Consider the following 27,915-nt stretch of genomic DNA (forward strand, 5'->3'; position numbering starts at 1 on the left):
GGATCAGTGGGGCACTTTTTTCCTCATTGGGAGGCTTTCCCCTCCTAGCCTTGTGTATATGCCTATACACTCTCGGGCAAACTTAGTCTTGTAAAGTTGCTACATTGATATTTCTCAATACTTTGTGTTGTGTGCTCTCAAGCTTCTTTTTTAAGTTGTGTGTGCATTCTCGCAATCTTAAATCCAACAATACAGAAGATACCATATCCAGACATGTATGTGAGATGGTGTGTGGATGTACATGTGCATGTGTTTTATCAAAATTTATAGTGCATCTTCATTTGCTACACACGCTTGCAAGCGCACACACAGAGGCATAAGCCACCTAGTGAAACAACAATTAGAAGTAGTAGGGAAAGATATACCTTCAAAATAAATATTGGAGAGGGACAAAGGCACCTAATTGCACAATTAGAAGTATTAGCAAAAGAGATCCTTTCAAAATAAATGTGAGAAGCAAACAACAAGGCCTTCCTAATAACATCACACATTGTAGCCCATTTCAAGGATTCCAAAAACAACCTAGGGATCTATTTTGGTTGAATGTCCATCATAGGAGTAAGAGCATGCCACACACACACACACACACACACAAAGAGAGGCAAAGTGTAGCCTCTTTTAAGCACAAGAAAGTGCAATCCATTTCAAGGATCCCAAAAACTAGGTTGTGATCTATATTGGTTGCAAGGCCACCATAGGAGCAAGAGTATGTGCTAATCCAAAGGGCCCTATCCTTGGCCTACTACCATTTATGCAATAGAGCTTCAAACATGGATCAACTAGCACATTGACATAGCAATTATGCACCTTTGTAGATCCAATCATGGCATAACTTTGCTATGACAACTCTCTACTTGTAACAAGTAGCTTGTACACACACACACACACAAACAAGTAGTAGTGAAAAACTAAAACCTTGACCTATTACCATTCAACCTTTGCAAGATAGTCAACCATAGCATGGTACTACTCCACCCAACCTCTTCCTAAATAGAACTTTCAATAACTGGATTTGAAATAAAGCAGAGTAAGTAGCACCTACATTGGCAACAACTGGTGTGTACCATGGGACTACCTCTATGTAGGGAGGTGGTCCCCTCTAGTTCCACCTCCCACAAGGCATAGATTCCCCATATATAATGGTATGGGATGTGTGCTGGGTCTACTCCTTCCACATTCACTAGAAGTTTAGGAGGTATGGCTCGTGTTTTATTTTATTTTTTCAAAAAGTGACATAAGCTATCACTTTCTTGTGTGGAGTGAGCATTTACTGGCCATGCCACTTGTTGGCAAAACCAAGGCAAAATACTCATTTGTTTTTTTTAATGGGATATTCTCCACAAAGTTATCATCCTTTTCATGACTACATACTGATATGAATCACTACTAAAGATTATTGGCAACACTTGCTAACTATTGACATAGCTATGATTATATCATTTACTCCCATGACCCTCTTGGAAACTAGGATATATGGCATGCTTGATAATAAGTTTCCACCTTTATTGTAACTTGGTTGGGTACTCTTCCTCATAGGAGGCTCCTTATGATACTAACTTTTATAGCACTATTATTACCATGATTTTGAAATTTAAGTTGCAACTTGACACTTTGCTTTAGTTGATAAATATGACTAGCACACAAGTTACATATCGGCATGCACTCTTTCACCTTGGTGGCTCTTTTATTTCCTACTATTGCTACCCACTACTCATTGAATGCTGCTCCTACCTATACTATTGTTCTTATGGAAATAAGCCAATAGCTCTATATCCTAAGGCTTGCACTACTCATCCTCACTCTTATGGCTCATAAGGCTCAATGAACACTAGTATTTGCACCTAACTATGATATCTGCTACATGTGTTGGTCGATTATTGTGCATCTTCACTCTTATTGCTTAGCCTACAAAACACTTTTATCTCTACTCCTAATGTTTACATATTTTATGCATGATATTATGCTACTACTAAGCAAACATAATATCATCTCTATGCCTAATATTCACATTTCCTTGCAAACCATTTATACTCTACTTCTAAAAATTTGAAGCTCTATCATTTTATGCTCAATTGGTCAATAATAATGTGATAATAATGTTTCCATTATTTCATGATAACCATGAGTGTAGCACCTCAATTTTGTGCTATGCATCTTCACTCATGCTACTAAGCACACATAATACCATCTATGCAACTTCTCCACTTGTTTTCCTTACACATTGTAGTAGGCAATTGTATTTTGAAGCAACAAATGTTGCTACTCATTTCCATGAGTTGTGTTGCTTTAGGCTAACACAATCCATCTTGATGTTGAACATGGGGGAATAATACTAGCTCCAAGTGATTACAACACTATTAGATAGGCTGCTCTGATGGTGCAGAACTAGAGCCATATGAAGAGCTTGACTGAACAAGCCTAGTGCTACCTTAGACAAAAGTCATAGACTGCAACAACACTTACCTCCCCCTTGGTGCAATGTTAATGCCTAGCTAAGACGTGGACTATTTCCATCCTAGCTACGTGCCTTACAAAAGTTGTAGACTGCAACAACATTTACCTCCCCCTTAGTGCACTGTTAATGATTGGCTAAGCTATGGTCCTTTTCCATCCTAGCTACATGCCTTATTATTTTCCTGGGTACCATTTGCGAAGGGTGTTTATGGAAATGGCAATGCCTCTTATTGCAACTTGATGGCATATCTCATGCTTATTCTATGATATTGAAGAATGCTTAAACCCCCATCATACTATGTCAATGATAAGTATGTAGCGTATGATCAAAGGTATTTACTACTTTTTATTCCTCCACATATGAAGCACAAAGTGTTCTAAGTTAATATAACACTATTATGGCTATATCATTAATGCTTTGCATTGCTATGCTTCAAGCATAACCATTTTTGCTGGCTATTCCATGGGCTCTACTATAACTAGTTGGGGGATTCTCACACCCTCGATAAAATCGTCCTATAAGATACCTCTATATAGCACAAAATTGAATGATTTTACTAACCACTCTATGCCTTTATGCCTCTATGAATGTGGTCTAGGTAAAAAGGTTAATAATCAAGAACAAGTTACTTGATTGGATATGGTGAAGGGGATGACAACAAGTGGGTTGTGCCCATGACACTTGCAATACACATTAGTAGAAAGGTTCTAACCTTCTTCTTTTGATGGGTGTAGGTAATAGACATAATCCCTTCATGTCATTTTAACGTATCATGTTGCTTCAACTCCAATACTAGTTGGGAATTTTAGTTCAGGGTTTTCTACTTTTTGCCTTGCTATTTTTCACCATATATTGCTTTACATATTGCAATAAAACACATTTCTCCCATACTAAACATGTTGTATCTTGCAAGTATTTGTTTCTCTTTTTGCTTTATTGCTTTATTGTAACACACACACACACACACACACACACACACACACACACACAGAGAGAGAGAGAGAGAGAGAGAGAGAGAGAGAGAGAGAGAGAGAGAGAGAGAGAGAGAGAGAGAGAGAGAGAGAGAGAGAGAGAGAGAGAGAGAGAGAGAGAGAGAGAGAGAGAGAGAGAGAGAGAGAGAGAGAGAGAGAGAGGCTATGGAATAAAAGTGCTTAGGAACATTTTCATTGCCATCTACATGGCCATTGGTAGAGATGCCTCCTTCTAGGTGTGGAGAACCCCCTCATGTAGGGGGACTTGTAATCAATTGAACATCTTGAATATTGTTAAATCTTAGATCTTTACCCTAGGGTATCAAGATGCATTTGGAGTGGAGCACAAATAAAATATATGTATGATTTGAAGTAGTATGCTATTGACAGTGGCATCATGCCCTCGCTCAGGTCCTTGGAGTATCCCAACACGAGTAATGGCTCACGCTTGTGCTTGTAAGAAAACTATGGCACATTGATGTGATGGCTATTTTAGAGATCATGCTAATAAGCAACTGGAAATATACACTCGCAGATAAAGAGCTATGGATTGTGATGCTATTGAGAGAGATGATTGGCACAATGATTGAGACCGATAAAGAGAGACATTTTGAGATCAAAGAGAGGCCACATACTGAGATATATACTTGGTCAAGGTTGGCCTATAGGACTACCTCCATGTGTGAGTGAGCCCCTTGGTTGCCACGTGGTCACATCTAGACTTTGAAATGCCTATCGACCTTCGTGCTTGACTCTCTTCTTCTTCCTCTTCAACACTATCCTTCTTCTCACCCCATTGTCTCTTGTGTTTTTGTTCTTAGTAGTGTATAATATCCCTTTAATGTCCCAAGGGCATGAACATCCCTATTGCTGTTTATTTAGTGCCTACCATCTACATCGTTTTCTTAATGGAAAACACCCCCCCCCCCCCCCCCCCCCCCCCCCCCCCCCCCTCGAGGCAGTGTGGGATTCTGAGAATGAGTGCCATGTAGGATTTGGTTCATGCGATGTTAGATTTGGATTTAGGCTCACTATATTATTCAGTAAGCATTTTTTGCGGAAATAATCATATTTTTTGTGTGGGATTTTGAAGATGCATGCCAGGCAGGCTTTGATTCGTGCAATGTTAGGTTTGGATTTGGGCTCATTATATCATTCAATAAGCATTTTTGTGGCATGTGGGCTTGGTTCATGCGATGTCATGTTTGGATTGAGGCTTATATGGTACACTAAGAAGAGTGTGGATTCCGTAGTGGGTAATGCTAACGAGAAGCCCTATGATAACCTTATCACTTGTTTTTATTGATTGTCGGAACAATAACTCCATCCAATATACGTATAAAGGGCAAAAAGAAAAGGTACTAAAAGGAAGAAAAGGATTTAGACTGTGTGTAACGGAGGTGGAAGGGGAGGTGGAGACGTGTCATAGCGAGTCTCAAACAGCAGAGAGAGAGAGAGAGAGAGAGAGAGAGAGAGAGAGAGAAGAAGAAGAAGAAGAAGAAGAAGAAGAAGAAGAAGAAGAAGCAGCAGCAGCAGCAGCAGCAGCAGCAGAAGTGGTAGACGGAAAAGAGGGAGTGCCGCGAGGGAGCGACACCTGCTGCGTCCTTTTTTCTTCGCAGAGTTCAACAACGCAGAAAGAAAAAAGGTCAAAGGAGTCGGCCAGCTCGTTTACATTCTTAGGCAAGGGCCATGGATGCTTCTGCAGCTCACCACTCGTCTGCCGCTGCCTTTGTCGAAGGCGGAATCCAAGACGCCTGTGAGGATTCGTGCAGTATCTGCCTCGAACCTTTCTGCGACAGCAACCCTATCACGGTTAGGGTTACTCTGTTCCCTCTCCGAATCGGTTTCTCCTTTTTCTTCACTATTGCGGTCAAGCTACACTTTCGCACGATTCATTCCGGGTAGAAAATAGATTGGAAATGACTTCCATTCATATAGTCAAAGAACAGATCAAAAGGGACCTCCATCATAACCCAAGAATAAGTGAATTAAACAAAGGCATGGATAATTTGAAATTTAACTCCTCGTTATGGAAGTGGTCTGGTGCTTTGTATTGACAAGAGCGAATTCTCTGTTAGATCAAAGCGCATATTCCCCAGTGCTGATTTTGTTGATATTGGCCTAAAACCCGTTAGGCCTGTTAAATTAACACCTTATTATGGAATTGCTCTAGTGCTTTGTATCGATGGAAGCAAGTTCTCTGTCAGATCAAAACAGACTCTCCACAATGCTGGTTGCATTGCTATTTGCAGGGAGCAAGCTGTTAGACCTGTTAATTTCCCTCTACATTTTCTCTTTATGCTTGAATATATCTCAAAGGCTGTAATTTGGCCTTGATGCAGCGTAATCTTTGCCTAATTGTGCCATCTCTGTTTGCAATGTGCATATCATGGCCATATGGGCTCATAGTCGGAGTACATTGCATTTTTGAGGATGTATGTTTTATGAGCTGCATGACCTGTTTTATTGGCCTTCTCTGATGCTGGCTGATCTGATTATTTTGACGTATTATTTTAGACTATTTATAGGCTGCCTCTGCTCCATCTCTTGATCATTCATGTACACGCATTGCATCATGTTGGAGGGAGATTGGGAGCACTTTGAGAGGGAGATTGGGAACACTCTGCTGGTTCCCCACAGCTTGTGCCTTTGTGTACACTCCTATGCTTTGGCATTTGGATTCTGTTTCCTAAGTTCATTATTTGTGAATTAATGTGTTCTTGTTCTTCTATTCAATTCTTTATATTTCTAGATGCTCTATCCTGCTTGGTTTTGGTGCTCTCCTTTGTTTCAGGTTTGGTCGCTTTCCCCAACTGCTCTGAACTTTGTGTTTTGCTGCTGTTTTAATCTGTCTGGCTTGGGTGTCTCATCTGATAGTTGGGTGGCAATGTGCAGCTGTTGGGTGGCTTGTTTAATTGTGTTTTCATTGCTTGACCCTGCACTTTTATTGCTACAACATTTGTTTTTATTTGCCCTGCCCCCGTCTTTTCAAGCTGACGCCTTCATCATGTAGGCAGTTGATTTTTATTTTTATTTGCAAGCTGTCAACTTTGACAGTCTGTTTATCTCTTTTTTGCGCTTTCAGCTTGATTTTCACACTCAAGGGAAGGTTCACACGAATCAGTTATGTTGTCTCTCTTCATTGCAGTCATTTCATATCCTGTTCCTCTGTCTTGTCTCTTATTTGAAGTTTGAATTAGTTTTTCTTGCTTGAATTGTTGAGTCTTGATATTGTGCTCATTAACCATAAGTGCCCCATGTATTCTCTCTAAATCCCCCCATGTATCTTCTCTATATATCATCTATCAATGGCTCCTTCATGTTGTAACACTAATGACAAGCTGAAAGGCCTTGACTATCTACTTGAGTGCAGTGATGAGAGCATGATTTGTGTAGAAGTGTATTTGGTTTATTGTTTCAAGATCTACCTTGCATTCCAAAAACCCTCTCTTCCACCTATTGAGACAAAAATAATCATGAGGAAGTGTTGGATTTAGGGTTGTAGCAATGCAAGTACATAGCTTGGAGAAGAAGGAGCTTGAGAGAGTACAACTCAAAGTGTATTGAGACGTATCAATAGAGAAGATTTATAAAACTAAGTATACCTTAAATGTGAATAGACATATATATAAGGTAAGGGGGAAAAAACCTTCTAAAGAGGAAAAAAAGTGCCGTAATGGTCCTAGGATGTGTATATATATCACTACCAAACTATAGTAACAAATCCCCCTTGGGAGGGATGCAGTGAATGAGATCTAGCACTCATTTATGGGGAAGTGACATGCCCAATGGACTAGATCAATCCACAAAGGGGAGGAAGCTCAAAGCTTTGCGGAAAGCTTTAAACTTCTGAAAAGATTTGCAAGGTTGTCTTGTGTTGGCACATAGGCCAAGTTGATCTCTTGTGCAGAGAGTCTCTTTGTGACATAATGATAGTGTACCTGAATGTGCTTAGTATATGTATGGAACATTGGATTTCACATAATTGTCAATGTGCGCTAACTACTAGTGAAGATAGTAACCAATCTTTTGTATATTAATTGTTAACAATATGTATTTGCTTAATGATTTAAAATAATTTGATACTCGTATACCTTGAAAGGACAATTGTAGATTATTTGAGTATTTAAAAAAATAAGCTAAATATTTATCTTTTCATACAAGGGTAGCCAATGGCCAGAATGCCCTAAAATTATATTTGGGTCATTATTGATGAGATGCCAAAGGGGATCAAAAGTTGAGTCGAGCAGGCAGATTGACTAGAAAGCCAAGATGACTAAGACTTTTTTACTTGGGTAGTCACATTGACTAGAAGCCCGCATATTGAGTGGTGAACCAATATAATTAAGCTCTCCTAAATCCAAATTTGGCAACTCCTAAAATTTAGGAGGTTGTTACTTTTAAAATTTGTTCAAATGGAAATCTTGTTTGCGTCAAAGACTCCAAAATTTCGTAAGAAACAATTTTGTTTTTAGCCATTTGAGAGATTTTTAGAGTGGAAGATTTAGAAGCTTCTTTCTGTAGAAAAGTGATATGTGGCATCTAGAATATGACATTTATCACCTTGAAGGGACTTTTGTTTCTACACTTGTCATTTTGCTTAATACTCATCATTTTTAACAAACACTTGTCATTTGTAGCATCTACTTTTCACTTTTGAGAACCCAACCCCACACTTACATAATGGAGGTCTCTCTCTTCAATTCAACAAGCTCTAATATTCAATTTTCAGCCACATGCTTAGTACATGATTATCTAGCACTTATTCAAGAAGCTTTTTCTACTTAGCTCGATCAAATCCAAGCACTAAAAAAGAAAGTCAACTTACTGCTTAGAGTATACAAAAATTGGGTTTTCAAAATTTTAATTTTTAGAATTGTAGCAAATCAGCCCATTGTATATTGTTCAAGTAGTTGGTGCTTGTGGTTTGTTTCAATAAAATCTTGTAAAGGGGGAGGGGCTGGTTCTCCTCTCAACATGTTGTCGACTCCTTTTTTTCCAACCCTCAAGCTGTCTGTCTCTCATAGTGCACTTGTCATCCTCAAAGATGACTTGAAAACCTTGTATATTGAATGTTGAAATCGACAAGAGATTTTTTGTAATTCTAGGCACAAACAATACATCCAAAAGCATAAAGTTAGGTCCATCATAGCTAGAGTTATTTGCACATGTAACTCTCTTCCTCACAGGGGTTGAATGCATAGATGTAAGTAGATGCTTCCGTGATGTGATATGCTTCGGAGCCTCACTATCAAATTACCATGTATGTTGTGTTTCAGCAGCATTAATGGCAGAATCAGCCATAGAGCTGTCATAACTGCATGTCAAAAATGCTTAGTCCTGCTCAAGGAAGTCGGCTGTAGCATTGCCATCTATAGAGTTGTGGCCGATATCTCTTGGACAGCCAAACCAAAGTCTTTCTTCTTCTTGGCCAATCTTTTTTGTGCATTCTTCAATGTAATGATTGGGCGTCTTATAGTAGTGGTATTTTTCTTTCTTCTTGCCTTTATTTGCATTTTGGGCAACTTTGCTAGATGGCTGTCCCACATCAGCCCCTCATTGATTTTTCAGTGGTTGCTTTGCTTTCCCTCTGCCTTTGTATTTGGAAAGCATGACTACATCATTTGAATGTAGAGCAGCATTTCTCCTAGTCTTTTTCTCCTATAGCAAGAGGCTATCAACTCCATGAATGTGAGGGGTTGCTGTGCCTCCCTCAAAGACAAATTGAGTGAAGTGTGAAATCCAAGGTAAGACTGTGGAAGAGAGTTTAAGGTGATGTTTATCATCTCATCAATTGTTAGCATCTAATCAATATTCAGTAGTTGTTCTCTCAAATCTTGAATGTAGGTGAGGTGATTTGTTATAGCATCACCCTCATTCATATGTGTATCAGCCAAAATCTCTTCTCAAGTAAGAGATTTTGGGTTCATTGCATACTGCAAACCTTTGTTCCAAGATATCCGAAGCTACCGTTTGAGCCATGGCATGACCAAATATGAGGGATAATTGCCCTCTTTACTGAAAGAGCAATCGAAGATAAAGCTTGTGCATTCTTCGAATCCCATTTCTTTTATTCTTCTATAGGAGGAACATGGACATTAGTAGGGGCAGCTTGCCATTCTCTAATCCCTCTTTGAGGTGTCTGAGGTACAAACCCTTCTGGTTCGGTTGAGTCGCGAGTCTCAAAATCCCAGAGACCCATTGTGACAAGAAAATTGTGCACCGTAAAACTCCACAAGGAGTAGTTGGTGCCATTCAATTTATCCTCTCGAGTGAGGATATCTTAAATGTTGTTGTAGTCATAGTGATCTTGCTAAGCCATTGTTGTAATAAATGCACAAACAACAACCAAACACTCTCACAAGACGTTAAATTTTAAGATGCTCTAATCTTGTCGATAACATTTGATTAAGATATTAATCAAATGTGCAAGGTTGTTTAGCACATGTGATGCACATGGCAGTTATTCCATGGTAACAAGCCAAGGACCCTGAGGATACAATGGTGTCTGTTGGGAATAAAGGGCTACCGTTCCTTTTATGTGTTTATGCATGCTCAGGCGTGAATACACCCTTAGCACTTGTACTTAGTACTTCACATATAACTATTATAAAAACCTGAAAGGAGATACACTCTTTGTATCCACACATTGTGCATCTCTCTTTGTATTGCTACTGCTCACTCCTCTCTCTCTCTCTCTCTCTCTCTCTCCACCATTGCCATTATTGAACACCTTCACTAAGTGTTGGCCATCTCAAATTGGTATTAGAGCTCAAGGCCATCCTGAGATAGCGCAAGCAATTAGTCTCAGTTAGGTCGCGAGATTGTCCAGTTAGTAGCCATCAGGTAGTTAGGCCACAAGCAGGTGCAGGTGCAGGTGTCAGGTCAGGTTAGGCGAGTAGGGGGCGACACACAAGTTATAGGCGAAGGCTGGCAAAGACAGGCGATACGCATGCAGGCTGTCAGGCGACATCTCAACAAGTGAGTGCGGGTGCAGGTTTGGGAGGTAGTCAGCTGTTGCCTATCAACACTTTTTTTCTAAAGTAATCATTTTTTTTCAAAGGTCTATCCTTTGTTAAAAATTTATGGGCTGTCACGCACACAAGCACAGTCCCACAAATCCTAGAGATTGGGCATACATCTACTCTCGAAATTTGGGTATTTTTGCACATGTGTGAAGATTTTACTCGGTAGAGTAAGATTTATGGATTCTTGCACACTCTTGGGTCTCAAAAACTGGGGCTTTTCACGTATGTGCAGAAATTGCAGTGGGACAGGTACAATTCTTGGAACTTTGACACATTGGACCTTGTACAATTTGGGGCTTTTGCAAAATTTGGATCAAATTCGGTCTTGATATGTACTTGCAATGTAGTTTCTATGTAAATTGAGCACATGGGACCTATTTGGGACTTTTGCAAAATTTGTGAATTTTTGGCAAAATTGGCTTGTGCAATCCATTTGAGAGTTATGTTTGAGTAGAGAAATTTTTAGGCTTTTGCTTATGGATGCATTTGGAGCAGAAATTGCAGCTAAAACTTGGGGCTTTTTCATGCAATTGATGTATTAGCCCATGATACGGCTGCAATTGCTTGTGGTGTGTTGTAGCACACATTTTATACCTCTGAAAATTAATTGACAGATCTGAAATATCTGCAATTACTTGAATTTTCATTGCTGGTTGGGACTTGTTTTGTACCTTGGTCATTTGTCTGACAGTTGGGCTCACATTTGTTGACCTTTGACTCACCTTTGAGCTGTAAATCATGGTAGGTAGCAGTGATAGCAACAAACATTTGCACATTATGAAGCTTGAGGTTGCACACAACTTTGCTATATGGTAGAAGTAGTGCTTTAATGTCTTGGTGCAGAAGAAATAGGTGAAGCCTATAAAGACAAAAGGGGTTAAACCAGCAACCATGGATTTGGAATAGTGGGAAGAGTTAGATGAGCTTGCATGCTCTACCATAGTGCTTTTAGTGTGTCAGACACTTTGCTTTTCAACATCGAGAAATTGAAATCTGCCTATGATATGTGGCAAAGACTTGAGAAGTTATATATTGAGAAAAGTGCAGCTAGCAAGGTTAACTAGTTGAAAAAATTGATGGACCTTCGTATGAAGGAAGGTATAGCCATGTCTGTACATTTGAATGAGTTTAACTCTATTTCTAGCGAGCTGATTGCTTTGGAATTTCACATTGATGAGGAGTTCAAGGCAACCCTTTTGCTATGCACTTTGCTTGAAAGTTGGGACACTTTTAGGACAGCAATGAGTAACTCTAATGCTCTGCTGTTATATTCAAATGTGGAGAGCTCTTTACTCATGGAGGAGCTCAATATGCAAAATATTTCAGCAAACAATTCTTCCAATGCAATTGCATACTAGAGGCAGATCGTAGCAGAAGGGCAACTCTGACATCAAGGCACACAACAAGTCTCGTGGTAAAAATGTGGAGTGCCATCATTGTGGCAAGAAAGGACACTTCAAGTGGGATTGCTTTAAGTGGAAGAAAGAAAAGGGCAAAGGCAAAAATAATGATGATAATAAATATAAGAAAAAGGACAACCAACATGCAAAGAAGAGTAGTGTGAAGATAGAGGAAGTCAATTTAGTCAGTCATGAGAGTGACAATGGCAGTGATGTAATGTACTCTTTGCTTTTTCTTTAGTGCATAGTTATTGATTGCAGATTCTGATGACAGTGGCAGTGATGTACTCTTTGCTTCTTCTTTAGTGCAAAGTTATTGATTGCAGATTCTGATGATGACATGCACACATGGATTCTTGATTCAGGTGCCTCATTCCATGTAACACCACGCTGTGAGTGGCTCTGACTATAATGGTGGTAGACATGGTGTTGTCCACTTGGGGGACAATTATGCGTGTGACATTGCAGGGATTGGTAGTGTGCAGTTGGCATTTTAGCATGGTTTAGTTTTCACTTTGCATAATGTGAGGCATATATCCTAGCTTAAGAAGAGCTTGATAAGCACAGGGCAGCTAGATGATGAAGGCTATCATACCACTTTTGGGGATAGCAAATGGAAGATATGTAAGGGATCTAGAATTGTTGCTAAAGGCTCTAAAAGTGATACTTTGTATCCATTACATATATATATTGTGTGTGATTATATTATTGTCATAATCGAGCAGCCAAGTGTGTCTTTGTGGCATAGCCGATTGGGACATGCGAGTCAAAGTGGAATGAAAGTGCTTTCTTGTTTGGGTTATTTGCTGTGTTTGAGGTATGATGATTTTGACCATTGTGATTGTTCTATTTTTGGCAAGCATGCTTGAATATTACATAAAAATTCTATTTTGCTAAAATCTTTACCCTTAGAGTTGATACTTTCAAATGTATTGAGATGCCAGGTTTGTCTCTAGGAGGAAATAAATATTTTATCACCTTTGTTGATGATGCACATGTAAAGCATGGGTTTATTCGATATGTCGTAATGATGAAGCTTTGGATAAGTTTAAAAAATTCATGGTACTTGTTGAAAATATGATCAGCAAGACATTAAAATGTCTTCGCTTTGACAATGGTGGAAAATACGTGTCCAAAGCCTTTCAACTCTTTTGTGACAGCAAAGGAATAAAAAGAGAGCTCACTACTGCTTATAATTCTCCTCAAAATTGTGTTGTAGAGCATATAAATAGGACTATTCAGGAGAAGGTCAGTACCATGCTGTCTCATGCTACATTACCTCATGGATGTTGGGCAAAGACTGTTATGACAGCTGTACACTTCAACAATTGGTCACCCAACAGGTCTTTTTGGGGGGGGGGAGGGGGGGGAAGTCTCTCAAGAAGTATAGTCGGGTAAGCCATCTTTGTATACACATTAGAGTGTTTGGTTGCGAGGCATTTGTGTACATACGCAAAGAACAACACAACAAATTGGAGCCAAAGTCTTGCACATGCATTTTCCTAATGTATGGTAACAAGGGAGAAATGGGATATAAGTTATGGGATTCTAGAAAAAGGAAAATTATATGCAACAATGATGCAATATTTAGGGAAGATAACAAGCATAAACAACCCGAAAAGACAGAAGAAGTGAAAAGGGTTGTGTTCTGAGAAGAAATACTTGTAGGATAGTAAAGAGTGGCTATTGTACAATAGCAAATACCTGTTGTAAATGACCCATAAGTGCATGGAATGATGGTGAAATTGATCAGCAAGAAGTTACCCATGATTTAGCACAGTTTCAGCAAGAAAATATGCCAATCGAATGGTCGGAACAGGTGGGACAACATGTTGAACCATTTGAACAACAAGTTGTTAATGCAGATTTGCAGTTTGAATAGCCCGCAAACACTGATCATTGGGTCCATAGGTCAACCGGAACTACTAAACAACTAGATAGGTTTGTTCTTGGTGCGAGTTATGTTGCTGATTATGTCATGTTGACAGATTGTGGTGAATCGTCGTGCTTCAAGAAAGCAATGGCTAGAGAAGACAACAAGAAATAGCATAAATCTATGCAGTAAGAGATGGAATCTCTAAAGAAAAATGGTACTCAGGATTTGGTGCATTTGTCTAAGGGGTAGAAAATCCCAGTATGCAAATAGGTTTGCAAGATAAAGGCTATCTTTGGTTTCTCACCAAAGTAGAAAGCATGACTGGTTGCCAAAGGGTACAAGCATGGGATTGATGTTGATGATATCTTTTTCTCCTAGTCAAAATGACTACTTTACGAACCATATTGGGCTTGGTTGCGTGTGAGGATATGAAACTCGTACAGATGGATGTAAAGACTACTTTCTTACATGGTGATATGCATGAGGACATGTATATGCAACAATGAGAAGGTTTTGTGGCTAAGGGACAAGAAAAGATAGTATGTAAGCTCAACAAAAGCTTGTATGGAGTGAAACAGGCACTACGTGAATGGTATTATAAGTTTGATACATTCATACAATTTGAAGGCTTTAAGAGAAGTCATGTGAATCATTGCTTGTATTGTCAAGAAGGTGGCAAATGGCAGCCTTACCATACTTATTTTGTATGTAGATGACATGTTGAATGGTAGTAAGGATGTTCATGCGTGAGACACATTGAAGTAGAATCTACGTAGTAACTTTGATATGAAGGATCTTGGTGAAGCAAATGATATTTCTGGTACGTGTATACTCAAGGATAGATCGAAAGGTTTTCTTTATGTCACACTAGGAGTATGTATCCAAGATCTTGTAGCGTTTCAATATGGAGGGAGGGAAGGCAATTGGTGTACCATTGCTTCCATATGTGAAACTCAGTGGAGAGGATAATCCTGCAGCTTATGATGAAAAGACTGAAATGACCAAGATTCCATATGCTTCAGCTGTGGATAGCTTGATGTATGCTATGGTTGCTATACGTCCTAATATAGCATTTGCAGTGGGAGTGGTTAGTACGTACATGGCACATCTTGGTAGAAAGCATTGGGAAGCAGTGAAAGGTATCATGAGATATCTTAAGGGCACAAAGGATTTATGCATTTGCTTTGGAAAGCAGAAGTCGTTGGCTTTACGGATGTAGACTATGCTGTTCATTTTGACTGTAGGAAGTCTACTTTAGGGTACATATTCACCTTCATAGGGAGAGCAATTTTTTGAAACTCCAGGTTACAGAAGTGTGTTGCATTGTCTACTAGCGAGGCAGAGTATATGGTTGCCACTAAGGCATGCAAGGAGGCTTTATGACTTTCACACTTCGTGGAAGAGCTTGGCATTATTGAGACTTGTATTCTCCACTATGATATTTAGAGTGTTATCATGCTAGCACGAACTCCCGTCTTTTATGCAAAGATGAAGCACATACAGGTGAAGTATTAGTTTATTAGGAATGTACTTGATAGCAAAAGCATTGAGCTTGTCAAGGTACATATAGATGACAATCTTGCAAATCTTCTCACAAAGGGACTTTCAGCAGAGTGGTTTGCTTATTGTCGACAGATGACGGGAGTCAGACAGTATATGTATTTCAGCTTTGTACTTACTTAGACTTAGCCGATTCTTTTCTCAACCTTCAGGCATGCTACCTTTGCTGCCTCTAGGTGAAAGGTTGTTGGGAATAAAGGGCCATTGTATCTTTTATGCATTTCTGCGTGCTTCGGCGTGAACACACCCTTAGCACCTGTACTTCAGTACTTTACATATAATTATCAGAAAAACCTAAAAAGAGGTGTACTCTTTGTACCCACACATTGTGCATCTCACTCTCTACTGTTGTTGCTCACTTCTCTCTCTCTCTCTTTTCCATTGTCATTGCCATTGTTGAATATCGAATCTTCACTGAGTTCTAACCACCACAATGTTAAAGGAAAAAGTTATAATAAGTTATGCTTGAGAGGTACTGGGTGGTACTTGGTGTTGGATTTTGGCCTAGATCAATTTATTGGTCACTAATGTTAGCGGTGACATTAGAGATTAGGTAGTAATTACTTAATTAATGTCGGTCTAAGGGTTAATAACTTCTCAAGGATACTTGGAAGGCAAATTAGCCTAGCCAATTTAATTATTGGTTGGGGAAATTAATTTTTTAAGCATTAGAATAATTATTAAAAATATTTTCAAAATTAATATTTTAAAAATGAATTTAATAAGTTGGATAATGTTGGAAAATGGGATTAGAAGGTTGTCACTTGGTAAAACTTGCTCATGCATGTGGGAAAAACGTTTTTAGGGACTGGTGGAAGTTTATTCTAGTCATTGTGAGAGAGGAGGCTTTTAGAGAGCAAGGAGAGGTTGTTGATGTGATTTGCAGTCACGAGAGATAAGCCCTATAGCATGTGAACAATTTGGAGCCCTCTTGGAGCAGGTGACAGCAATCCAAGGCCCTTTTGGTATAGGTGACAGTATGTAGGAGAATGCAGCAGTCTTTTTGGTAGTCTTAAGCATGTAGGAGGGGTAGCAGTTTTTTTGGTAGTCCTAAGGAGTTTTGCAGCATTTCTTATAATGAAACTTTGAAATTTATCTCTCTACAGCATTCTCTCTCATTCCCTAGCCATTTCTCAAGTTATCTTAGCATTTTCTAGTAGTTTGAGCTATTAGAGGAAGAGATTTTAGTCAAGCTTTGTTGAAAATCCTAATTTACCGCAAAAATTAGGGTTTTGACAACTGCCTTGGGATACGTGCTTCGAATTGAGGGCCTAGGACTTAAATTCTAGCAGTTGAAATAGGAATTTTAGGGAGATTCAAGAGGCTAGTCCACCAATATTAGATTTGGGTTTGAATTTGTCTTTCAAGGAGTAGGGTGAAGGCGATTCCCTAAGCAATCGAAGGGGCAAATTGGTTTGGAGGCTTGTGAATTTTGATAGCAAGAGGCCCTTGGATTAGCGAAGGAGATAAGAGGATCTTAGTTGTACTTCTTCCATTTGTAATATAAGATAAATAAATATTGTACGGGGCGCCAGGTTTGGACCCAATCAGGTGTTCAATGTCCAAGATTAAAGTGGTAAAGTGTACATTTTAGTTTATGTGAATTTTATGCTTGTTGTAATTAGTACTTGATCACGTTATTTACCACCCTATCCAAGGAGGAAGGCTGGTTTGTGCTAGTACTGATTTTTGCTTTCAACTAAGAAATTACAGCAATATGTCTTCATATAGTGAGATGCAATCAAGTAGTGATGATGCATGGGAATGAAAAAAATGCAATGCCTGATCTTGGTCAAGGCTCAGACCATGGACAACAAGCTGAAAATGTTGCTGTTGGGCAAATTATAGGGCCTTCAAGCCATAATGAGATTGATGACCAGCAAAGTGAAGAGGAATTTGATGACCGGTGTAAAGATTAGTTGAGGACAATGGCTGAAATGTTAATGCAATTGACAAATGATCCCTAGTTCATACGCTTTTTGAATCCTTAAATGAGGGCAACAAAGGCAAGAAGAGGAAATCGTCTTTGGGAGCTTCAAGACAGCAAGATGTACCAAAGGAAGAGCCAATACAACAACATGATGTTCTAAAGGTGGATAGTAAGCTCAAGCAAATGATGCTAGTGGGGCAATTGATGCATATGGAAGGCCAACTTGAAAGTACCAATGCAATGTTTTTTGGATAGCATGCAAATTTGAAGCAGCCATGATACTTTGGTGGCGGCACTAGTTTACATGCTATGGTGGGTTAGGGACCGCATATGGAGATGCATGACACAACTCCTTATCATATGCAACAACCAGTGTGTGGTGGGCAAGGCCCAATGTATCCGAGTATGGCTGGTAATATGCATAAATCCATGTATAACAATGCTGGCATGATGTCAGGGCACAAAGTGGCAAGTTTGGCAGTGCGTATATGCAACCTACTATGTTTGGACTTATGGTATTAATGTTAATCATGCAAATGTTTCATATAGTGTTGCCCATGAGAAAAAATGCTACTAGTAATGCATGGAATGTATGTGAAAATGTATCTTGGTATGGTTAGTAGTATGCAAATTTCCATGCACAGTTACATTGCAATGGTCCAAAGTATGCAAAAAAGAATGTTTTCTAATGCATTTGGTGCTCCTAGCATGCCAGGTACACAAGGAGTTGGTCAATTGGATGTAATGTTGCATATTAGTTAAGTCGAAATTGCAATAGTGTGAAAGTATAAAGCATTGAAATGCTTAAGGAGAAGAAAGGCCTATAATCTAGTGGAGTTTTGAGTAAAGTTAGGGGTAAAGTTTCTATATGCTTCTTGGTGAAGCTTGAGTATTGTTTCACTAATAGATGCAAAGTGGATAAAAGAGGATAACTTGGTAGACTATCCTTAATTGTTACAACTTTAATGAGATGCCTTTTAACTAGAGCCGACTTTAGTTTGAGTTCAATCAAGTTCAGCAAAGCAGGGGTCCGGAGCATTGCCTGATGCTCAAGGGGGAGGTAGCACTTCCACTCCTCTAGTTGTGGACAACTCTCGTATGTAGTGGATTTCGGATGTATTTAGGATACATTCAAGGTACTGTGCTGACAATATGTCTAGCATGGGGTCACTTCTCAGTGTACTAGTCATTGTGAGATGTATGCAAATGAGTATGATTGTTACTGTGGCTTCGAGTCTATACTTTTGTATTGGTTTGGGATTAGTTCATGATAAGTTGGACTTGAGCTTTTGTCTCAATTTTGAGATCAAATTTTGATCAGTTTTTGCAATGAGGTTGTGATTACTTTGGGATCACATTTGCAGTAGTTTGTGATCAGTTTATAATTAGATTATGCTCAGTTTTCAATGGTTTGCAGCAACAGCATGTTAGAAAATGCCATTGACGGTTTTGGCCATGATTTATGCTAAGAATATGCTTCATTATGATTGTGAAGTGAGAACAATTGAGAAACATGAGTTATGGATGCATCCAATGGATTTCTAAACAGCTTTGGACTGCATTTCAGATTTATATCATGTTTATGCTAGTTGGAAATTTTCAGTAAGATTTGAGACATGTGGCATGGTTAGACAATAGCAGCCAATGTTGTGATTGTGATGTCTTATGGAAATTTCAATGCAGTGTGGTTTTCCTTTGGCACAATGGAGTGCAATTGAAGACTATTATAGGGATCACCTAGTACCTAGTAGGTACTAGGTGATACTTGGTGTCAGATTTTAGCTTAGATTAAAGTAATGATACTAATGTTAGTGGTGACATTAGAGACTAGACATTAATTACCTATTTAATGCCGGTCTAAGGATTAATAACTTCTTAGGGATACCTAGTTGGTTAAATTAAATTTTGAGCATTAAAATAACTATTAAATTAATTTTTAAAATGTTAATTTTGATAATGTTGAAAAATGGGATTAGAAAGCTGCCACTTGGTAAAGCTTGCTTATACAAGTGGGAAAAACGTTTTTAGGGGCTGGTGGAAGTTATTTCAACCATTGTGAGAGAGGAGGAGGTTGTTGGAGAGCAAGGAGGGGCTGTTGATGTGATTTGCAGCCACCATGGATCAGTCTTACAACATGTGACAACAATTTGGAGCCCTCTAGGAGCACGTGACAGCAATCCAAGGTTCTTTTGGTCGTAGTGACAGCATGTAGGAGGGGGTAGCAGTTTTTTTGGTGGTCCTAATTTGTAGATAATAGGTTCTATGGCTGTTCGAGCAAGGCAATAGCAGTATTTCAGCATTTCTTATGATGAAACTCTGAAATTTCTCTCTCTACAGCATTCTCTCTCATTCCCCAACCATTTCTCAAGTTATCTTAATATTTTCCAGCAGTTTGAGCCATTAGAGAAAGAGAGTTCTGTCAATCTCTGCTGTAAATTCTAATTTATTTTCCAGCAGTAGGTTCTGATAGCTGCCTTGGGATGCATGCTCAAAATTACAGGCCTAGGACTTAAATTTTGCTGAAATCGAGAAATTTTAGGGAGATTTAAGAGGCTAGCCAGCCAATGTTAGATTTGGGGCTGAATTCGTCTTCAAGGAGCAGGTTGAAGACCAGTCCCTAGGAAAACCAAGGGACAAATTGGTTTGGAGGCTTATTGGTTAGTTTTGATAGCAAGAGGTACTTGGATTAGTGGAGGAGATTAGAGGATCTTAGTTGTACTCCTTGTTGAGAAACCCTTCACCCTTACACCCGCAGTTTGCGTTTTTTGCATTTTTGCATTTTGTATTTAGGGTTTGCAGTCCCAAAAAGAAGTGCCATCCTAGACTGATTGTGCCTATTTATAGGCCACTCTCTCATTCATTCCTCACGGCTGATTCATTCAGTTTGTTATCTCTTGTCTCTAGCCTCTCCACTACCCTCACACCCCTTTAAGAGGACATTGTGGTTCGTGGTTCGTGACTGTCTGACTGTCTTCATCATCTTCCTTGTGCTGCGACACCCTTGTTCTCTTGTATCACATTCACTCCATGATTTAGAACAACATTCCATTCATCAGAGTTTCTTATCTCTTCTCTTCTCTTCTCCATGCTTGCTGAGTTCACTTTGTGTTTCTCCTCGTAAACCCTACTGCATAGTTGCACTCGTACGTAGTACGAACTATACGGTTTGTATCGTACCGTACTGTACTGTATGAATTCGTACAAAAAAACATGTACTTTTTTTTCCCCTTGCTTGGTGGTTGTTGGTGATGGTGGTTTGGGTTGTTGACTGTTGTTGTTGTGGTGGTGGTGATTTTGTAGCCTTGATCGATCAACCAAGAAAGGGGATGGAAGCTTTGATTGGACTCCTCATACATGTTTTGTTATGATTTATCCTAGAGCCAAAGGCCATACATAAGGTATTCAAGCAGTTTCAAACGTTTCTAATTGATGTTCCATCATTTTTCACAATATGTTAGTGTCATCAATAAATAAATTCAGCATCATTTGAGAATCATCAAGTAGCTTAATTTGTCGTACCATACTTTTCGTACCTGACAACTATGCCGTACTGTCTCGCTGTATGTCATCTTTTGACATGGTATGACAGCTGGATCGGCTCAAACAGCGGCAAAGATCCTCACTCCAGTGATGGTAAAGACCGGTGGCGGGTTCGGCATCCACTTTTCTTTTTCTTTCGTTGTCTCAAAATCTCGTTTTTGCAGGTTTCAGGTGTTTTCAGCTTTTTACCTACACCCCTTTCGCGAAGGACATCGTAGTCTTAGCTGCCCCTTGTTGTTATCTATAGTCTAGGGCCTGTTTTCAGCCTTTCGCTCGTAGTTTGCAGCTGTTTACAGCAGAGCGGCTGTTGCTGATCACTCTCCATTTAGAAAACAATCTTGTTTTTGCAGATTTTAGGTATTTCAGCTTGTTGTCCACACCCTGGATGCGGAGAACCTTGCGGTCCAAGCTGGCCATTGTTGTCTACAACAGTTTTTCCAACCTATTACATACTGTTTGGAGCTGATTTTAGCATGCTAACTACTACTGCTAGTTTTGCCTACGTTTTTAGTATTTCTCTCCTCGCACCTGCGTTTTTCTATTGGTTGCAACCTCTTATTGCTGGTAGCATTCTCGTCCCACTGGCAGCTCACTTCCAGCCCTTGCTCTGTCCTCCTGGCCCTTGAGGTGGACATTGCAGGTCATGGTTCGTGGCTGACCTCTTCCTTCTTTAGTAAGGCACATTGGTACCCATGGCTTCTTTACCAACAGATGACCAGACTACTAGGTGCTCGTACTGTGGCATCATCGGACACACCACTAATGCTTGCCGACTTTGACCTTTGCTCCCCATTCCCCCGGAGTATATATGTCTCCCACCCGGCACTACCTTTGCCACCTCTCCTTTTTGGGCCACAGAGATCGTTTTGCATCAACTATCAAAGTACTATGCTCAAGGCAATAAGATGCATCCGATGCGTACTAAGTCCTTTTGAGCACATGGAGGATCGATTGGCGCTACGACCTCCTGGAGATCATCGCAATGCTAGCGGTTGTTTTTTTCCACCTATTTTCGGGTACAGTGGCTACGAGAGCCGACGGTTCTGCAATCCGCTCCATCGAGAGACAGTGATTGTTTGATATCATCTCCTTGTCAGTCCGCTCCTTCGAGAGACTGTGGTTGCTCAACTCCTTCCTCTTCTTCGGCTTTGGGGTTCACTCCATTGAGAAGAAGCAACTGTTGCCCACTCATTGCTCAGTCTGAGCCCTACCCTTTATCTCGCCTACTCAAGTTCAAGAGGCTACCTCTGGGAGTTCTTCACTACCCCAGATACCTTCTTCGGCACGACCGGCAGCACTTTCTTCATCCTCAGACATTTCAGAGTCCGTGATCCATGAGTTTTTGGATTTCCTATCTACCTTAGAGGGGGATTTAGAGGGGGATGATTTTTCTTTGCTCTCCGAGGGAGCATCTACATCTACCGCGACTTTAGAGGGAACTCCTATTCCTCCAGTTTCAAAGGGGGTCTCCACTCCCCACTAAATCCTTTGCACACCTTGATGGAGGTCGAGGCCTTTTACCTTCTTCTTCTACCCTTGGATGGGGTGGCTTCCTTCCAGTGGTCATCTCACCTATTGATATCCAGGATCTAGAGGATCTACCTAGATCGGGGCCCTTGGGTCTTCAGCAGTAACTTGGTGGTTAGACCTTCGTATTTCTTTCAGCATGGAGTCACAGAACTAGTGGTTTCTCTCCCGAGGTTGAGTTTCGGGTTCTACAGCTCATCCAATCTCGTGACTATCTCCTTTCAGGTGGTATTCTCAAAGTATAGGGTGGATCTTCTTCGTCCCTTGGTCAGCATGGAGCCATCTCCCGAGATCGAGTACGGGCTTATCCTTATGGTTCTTGGCACCACACAAAGTCCGACATTCCTCTTATGCATTGCATGATTTCATCATCTTTGTACTGGGGCTCTTGGGCGTGAACAATTTTCCCACGAGGAACATTGTCCAAGTGGCACCTGCTGCATGAGCATTCTTCAGCATATAGCATTGCATCTCCACCTCGCTCTTCTCTTGTTCCCCATTTTGGACTTGAGAGGGGATGTTGAGAAACCCTTCACTCTTCACCTGCAGTTTGCATTTTTTGTGTTTCTGCGTTTGGGGGTGTTGAGAAACCCTTCACTCTTCACCTGCAGTTTGCATTTTTTGCGTTTCTGCGTTTTGCGTTTAGGGTTTACAGCCCCAAAAAGGGGCACCATCCTAGATTGATTGTGCCTATTTATAGGCCACTCTCTCATTCATTCCTAACGGCTGATTCATTCAGCCCGTCACCTTTTCTCTCCAGCCTCTCCACTACTCTTACACCCCTTTAGGAGGACATTGCGGTTCGTGGTTCATGGCTGTCTTCATCATCTTCCTTGTGCTACGGCACCCTTGTTCCCTTGTATCACATTCACTCCATGATTCCGAACAACATCATTCCATTCATCAAAGTTTCTTCTCTCTTCTCTTCTCATCTCCATGCTTCCCGAGTTCACTCCGTGTTCCTCCCCGCAAACCCTACTATCTTGCTGGTACGTCATCTTTTGATACTCCTTCCATTTGCAATATAGGATAAAGAAATACCACAAGGGACACCGGTTTTGGGCCCAGTTGGGTGTCAAATGCCCAAGATTAAAGCGGCAAAGTGTGCATTTTTGGTTGATGTGAATTTTATGCATGTTGTAATTAGCACTTAATTAGGTCCTATCCGAGGAGGAAAGCTGGTTTTGAACACTTCCAGACTAAAGTGCAAAATGTACTCTCACGAGTACCGAGATCCCGACATGGGATATACATGTAAGTACCAAAAGTGTCCAAAATTTTCAAGCTCCTCAAAATGCATGCTAAGATTGCGCAAAATAGTATCAAATCTGCAATATACAATACTTTACTGTTGTACTATTGCACTTGCCTTGGAATGCGTGCCAAATACAATTTTTGGTAATTTAATGCTGAAAATCCCCAAATTTCCAAGAATTTTTTAAAATCGAATTTGATCCAAATAGTTACCAACTATTGAAAATATATGAGAGAGAGAGAGCGAGAGAGAGAGAGAATGGAAGACAGTGAGCAAGAGTGGGTAGTGTCTAAAATACATAAAGTGATAGATAATCACAATGTCAGAGCCCCTAATGTCCTTGCCTTACTCTGACTGATGCTCATAGGCAAGAGATGATTGTACAAGACACATCTTTACTACAAGATTATGTTACGAGAATAACAAATGGGATTAATGATCTTATTAACATGAACTCTAATTCTAGTATTCCCTAGCTCTTGGCATGGTGACTATTGCACTAGCAGTGAAAGATTTAACATCAGGGCATGCGGTGGAAAAGTATACAGCCTATGTGATAGAATAATATGGCCAAAGGAACAAGGTGCAATGTGAAATTTTCATTAAATTGGAAATTTGCATCTTAGAATTAAATTACATTTAAAGTTTCGCCCAGTTTGTAGCTCACTAAGGGCACTTAAGTTATAAAGCAAGCCTTGAGCTTACGTTTGGTCCAATAAGTAGCTCACTTATGATCAATGATCTTCATTAATTATCCCTTAATCATGAACAACATTTGATTAAGGACCAGTTAATTATTCATTTAAGATCTTTATCTTGGCTATTTGGGGCTCTTTCTTTCCATTCTTGTGTGTTTTGGAGAGTTGTAGCAGCAAGAGGAGATGCATGCTTGCTGGTTTTTGCGTTGAACAGCAAGAGGAGAGTGTTTTGCAGTTTTTGAGGTGCTGGACAACCTAGAATTCATCTCTATCTTCTCCTTCCTCTCTCTCGGGTTGTGAAAGCTTTGTTTTATAGTAGATCAAAGTTTGTTGTTTATAGTAAATCAGTGATTAGGATTTGCAAAAATTAGTCTTTTTGAGTGTGGACTTTCTTCCTGAAGACATTCTAGCCAGAACCCCCAAATTTCCCCTTGTTTTGGCTCCCCAAATCATTGAATATTTAGGGTAGGCATTAGGACAAATGTTTGCAGATATGGAATTTTGATTTCCAACCATTGAAAGCATTAAATTCAGCATCCAATGCATGATAGAGATTGGGTTTATGGAGAGCAGGTTTACAGGATTTTTGGAGATTGAATTATTTCAATTTGACAGTGAATTGAAGGCGGAGGCAAATCACTAAGATTGCTGGACAATTAGGACCAAGGCCTCATTCCATGAATTGGATTGGTCTAGGATTGAGATTTGTGCAACTTCCTCATTGATTGCAGTGTGGTAGCAATGAGAGACCATGGATGCATTTTTCAATGTCATGTTGGTCAACATTGAAGTGATTGCAGCTCCGCAAGCTTGAAGATACACCGGTTTGAGTGTGGAATTTAGATAGATTCAAAGCTCATTGGTCAAGGTTGTGTGAGACAACTAAGGATATAGCAATTAGAGCGAATTTGGTCCATTGAAGAGCTAGGCATGGGAGAAATGATTAGCAAAAAAGAATGCTGGTTTGTGATAGCTAGGTTGAATGCACGGGTGGGTCACAAGTGGCTCATGTAAAGGCTCATCTTCAATATTAAAAAAATACAGTAAGGGCTGCTCACCTCGAGGGCCAATTTGGTGTCGTCTACTACTGTCAAGAGCATTGTCTCATTCATTTTTTTTGCTGAATTGAATAGTGTGTGCTGTAAGTTTATGTTCAATGCCCAATGGATCATATCTCAGGCCAGTTTTAGATTTTTATGATCGACATTGACTTCAGAGTCTTTTTGAGGCACCTTGTTAGTGGCTTGATCACCCAACTGCTTGGGTATCCTAGGTTCTATGTGATTGTCATTATCATTATCATATATATTATGGTGATATTACAGTTAGCCAAGGTGAGGCAGATAGGACTGAAAACAATTTGCTTTGGAATCTGCACCTATTGACATCGCAGAAGTATTGAGTATGTGAAGCATGAAGAACAAGTATCAAAGTGTTTTAAAAAACAGTTTGCTCTCAACGTTGCAGCTATTTCTACATAATGTGTTGGCTGATGGGTCAACAAGTTGCTCTAACGAGCACCCATGGAAATTTACTGGTGATTCAATCATAAAGGCTTCATGCTCACACACTCCTCAATCTAACTTTGAGTTCAAGTTATGCGCTCTTCTTGTGTTTGTGATCATTTGCTTTCTTAAGAAGCCCCAAGGCTTGTGTTATCTTTTTACAGAAAGTTTAGACTCTGTAGTTTCATAAGATTTCTGGATGCATTTTACCACCTGACATCTGGCTTTTCATACCTTTGTCACAGGTGACATCTTGCAAACATGGTTACCACCTCCAATGCATCATAGAATGGTCAGTGCTTTGTAATAAGTTTGTATATATGCCAGTTTGTCTGTAGCTTATGGTTTCATTCTTAACCATGTACTTGTGGTTATTCAGGTCTCAAAGAAGTAAAGACTGCCCTATGTGCTGGCAAGCCCTCAGCTTGAAGGATCCCAATAGGTAGGGCTTCAGAGAGTTTGCATTCACATCAGTTATTTCAAGGTTTGTATCCACCTTTGTTGCTGATTGTCACGATGTGTTGTCATTTGCAGTCAAGAGCTCTTGGATGCTGTTGAACGGGAGCGGGCTTCTGCATGGACGCCCCCATTTTTCCAGGGCGAGACCCCTGATGGGATTGAGTTCCATCATGTATGATCTATAGCTCTGTTTGTGAGAAAACTATGTCGTCTTGCAGAATGTGTACTGATTGAGCTGGTGGGTTTGTGGATTGATCTAGGTCCCTGCAATTTCAGATGATTCTGATTTCGAGGAAAGGATCATGCAGCACCTGGCAGCAGCTGCCAGAGCTCATCAATTTGCAAGGAGGCGAGAGAGGCAGTCAGGTGTGCAGGACCATCCACAACTGGTGGTATTGCCCACACATACCTCCTCACCCGTCTCCCTGGTAAGTGGGCGTGTTGCAACTGGGGTAGATTCCTCTCCATTTGGTGCAGTTGGGCCTCCTAGGGAGCAGTTGCAGCTGGGTAGGCAGACAGATGCAGCCACTCCTCGCATGATTCGCAGGTGGAGTGATCCTGCTCGTGGCAGTGAGATGAACAGGACAGGCACACATTCTGAAAGACTAGACAGGTATTGTTTCAGCATCACTTTTCATATTCAATGGACCATTCACAAATTTTTCTTCTTGATCTTCTGTCAATTTTCTCTCAGTGAGCATAATATGGGATCTGAGCATGCTGAAGAAAGCCAGCAGAGAAGCCCTGTCGATGGACTCTCATTTTCAGAGTCTCTGAAGTCACGCTTTGCTGCAGCATCATCTAGGTGCATATTTTTTGTAGGACAGATAGATGGATGTTCATGATTCCATGTGTTTCTCACTTCTGATTACATGCTTATTCTTTGTCCTTATTAGATACAAGGAAACACTCACAAGAACCACACGTGGATTTAGAGAGAGGCTAAGAGCTCGAAACAATGCTATGACAGACCTTGGTGCTCGTGCCCGAGAAGTGAGTGCTGGTGTTGTGCGAGCTCTTGAAAGGATCTCCCTTGAATCTAATGCAAAGAACAATGACGATAGTGATGTCCCAATGGGTTCAACAAGTCACTCTCCACTGACTACAGTGGCTTCTGAACCCTCTAGCAACAGAGGAGAAAATGATGCAGAAGGGTCCGATGTGAGTAATCATCATGACGAGACAGTCCCAAGCAGTGTTCCAATCCAGTCAACAGCTTCTGTCATATAATGAAGGTAAGTTGAGAATTGTGGTGCTGAAATTTAATGGATGGTTTTACTTGTGATCTGAGACTATGGAGTTGTGTTTGGTTTTGACTTCACTGGTAGCAGCGAACAGTACATCTTCAGCACACTGTAACAGACAAGCAAGTCAGTAAGAACATTTTATGTGGCATCTGAGTTGGTTTGTTGCCAAGTGAATGGTCTGCGTTCTTTTACATTTCAAAGGTACAAGTTCTGGGCTCTTTTAAGAGACTGGCTCTCTTGAATTGGGCCTTTTCACATTGTAGTACTGAGTGGCTTTCTATTGCAGGTGTATATAGCGGCAGTCTTGTATCAGCTGGAATAATGTAAATAATATATTAGATGTTTATAACTGCATCACTAGGATGTGGAATATTCCATTGATAAACAGCTACAGTCCTGATAACATGTATTATTCCTTCAAGACTGAAAACTCTCAATTTGTTACAGCATTTAATCACGTATGT

At 40.2% G+C, this 27,915-nt stretch overlaps 1 protein-coding gene across 3 annotated transcripts; it reads left to right on the plus strand.

Moving 5' to 3' along the window:
• The first annotated feature begins 4,963 nt into the window (after nt 1-4,963).
• Nucleotides 4,964-27,881, plus strand: LOC148025396 (E3 ubiquitin-protein ligase RHF2A-like). Of its 3 annotated transcripts, none has more exons than XR_015693079.1 (9): nt 4,964-5,238; nt 25,991-26,037; nt 26,125-26,187; nt 26,280-26,376; nt 26,465-26,817; nt 26,899-27,009; nt 27,101-27,439; nt 27,536-27,652; nt 27,738-27,881. XR_015693079.1 is itself a non-coding variant. In XM_087692500.1 (9 exons), exons 1-7 carry the CDS (start codon nt 5,116-5,118, stop codon nt 27,432-27,434), a joined length of 1,128 nt encoding a protein of 375 aa, XP_087548626.1. In that variant the 5' UTR covers nt 4,964-5,115; the 3' UTR covers nt 27,435-27,439; nt 27,536-27,574; nt 27,738-27,881. The 3 variants fall into 3 exon arrangements, 2 of the variants coding, with proteins under 2 accessions (XP_087548626.1, XP_087548625.1); XM_087692500.1 differs by having other exon boundaries at nt 27,536-27,574; XM_087692499.1 differs by having other exon boundaries at nt 27,536-27,881.
• The last annotated feature ends 34 nt before the right edge of the window (nt 27,882-27,915 follow it).

This window comes from Lygodium microphyllum, chromosome 14 (assembly GCF_053477565.2).
Source record: "Lygodium microphyllum isolate KBCC chromosome 14, Lygodium_microphyllum_v1.1.10, whole genome shotgun sequence".
Lineage (NCBI taxonomy): Eukaryota > Viridiplantae > Streptophyta > Polypodiopsida > Schizaeales > Lygodiaceae > Lygodium > Lygodium microphyllum.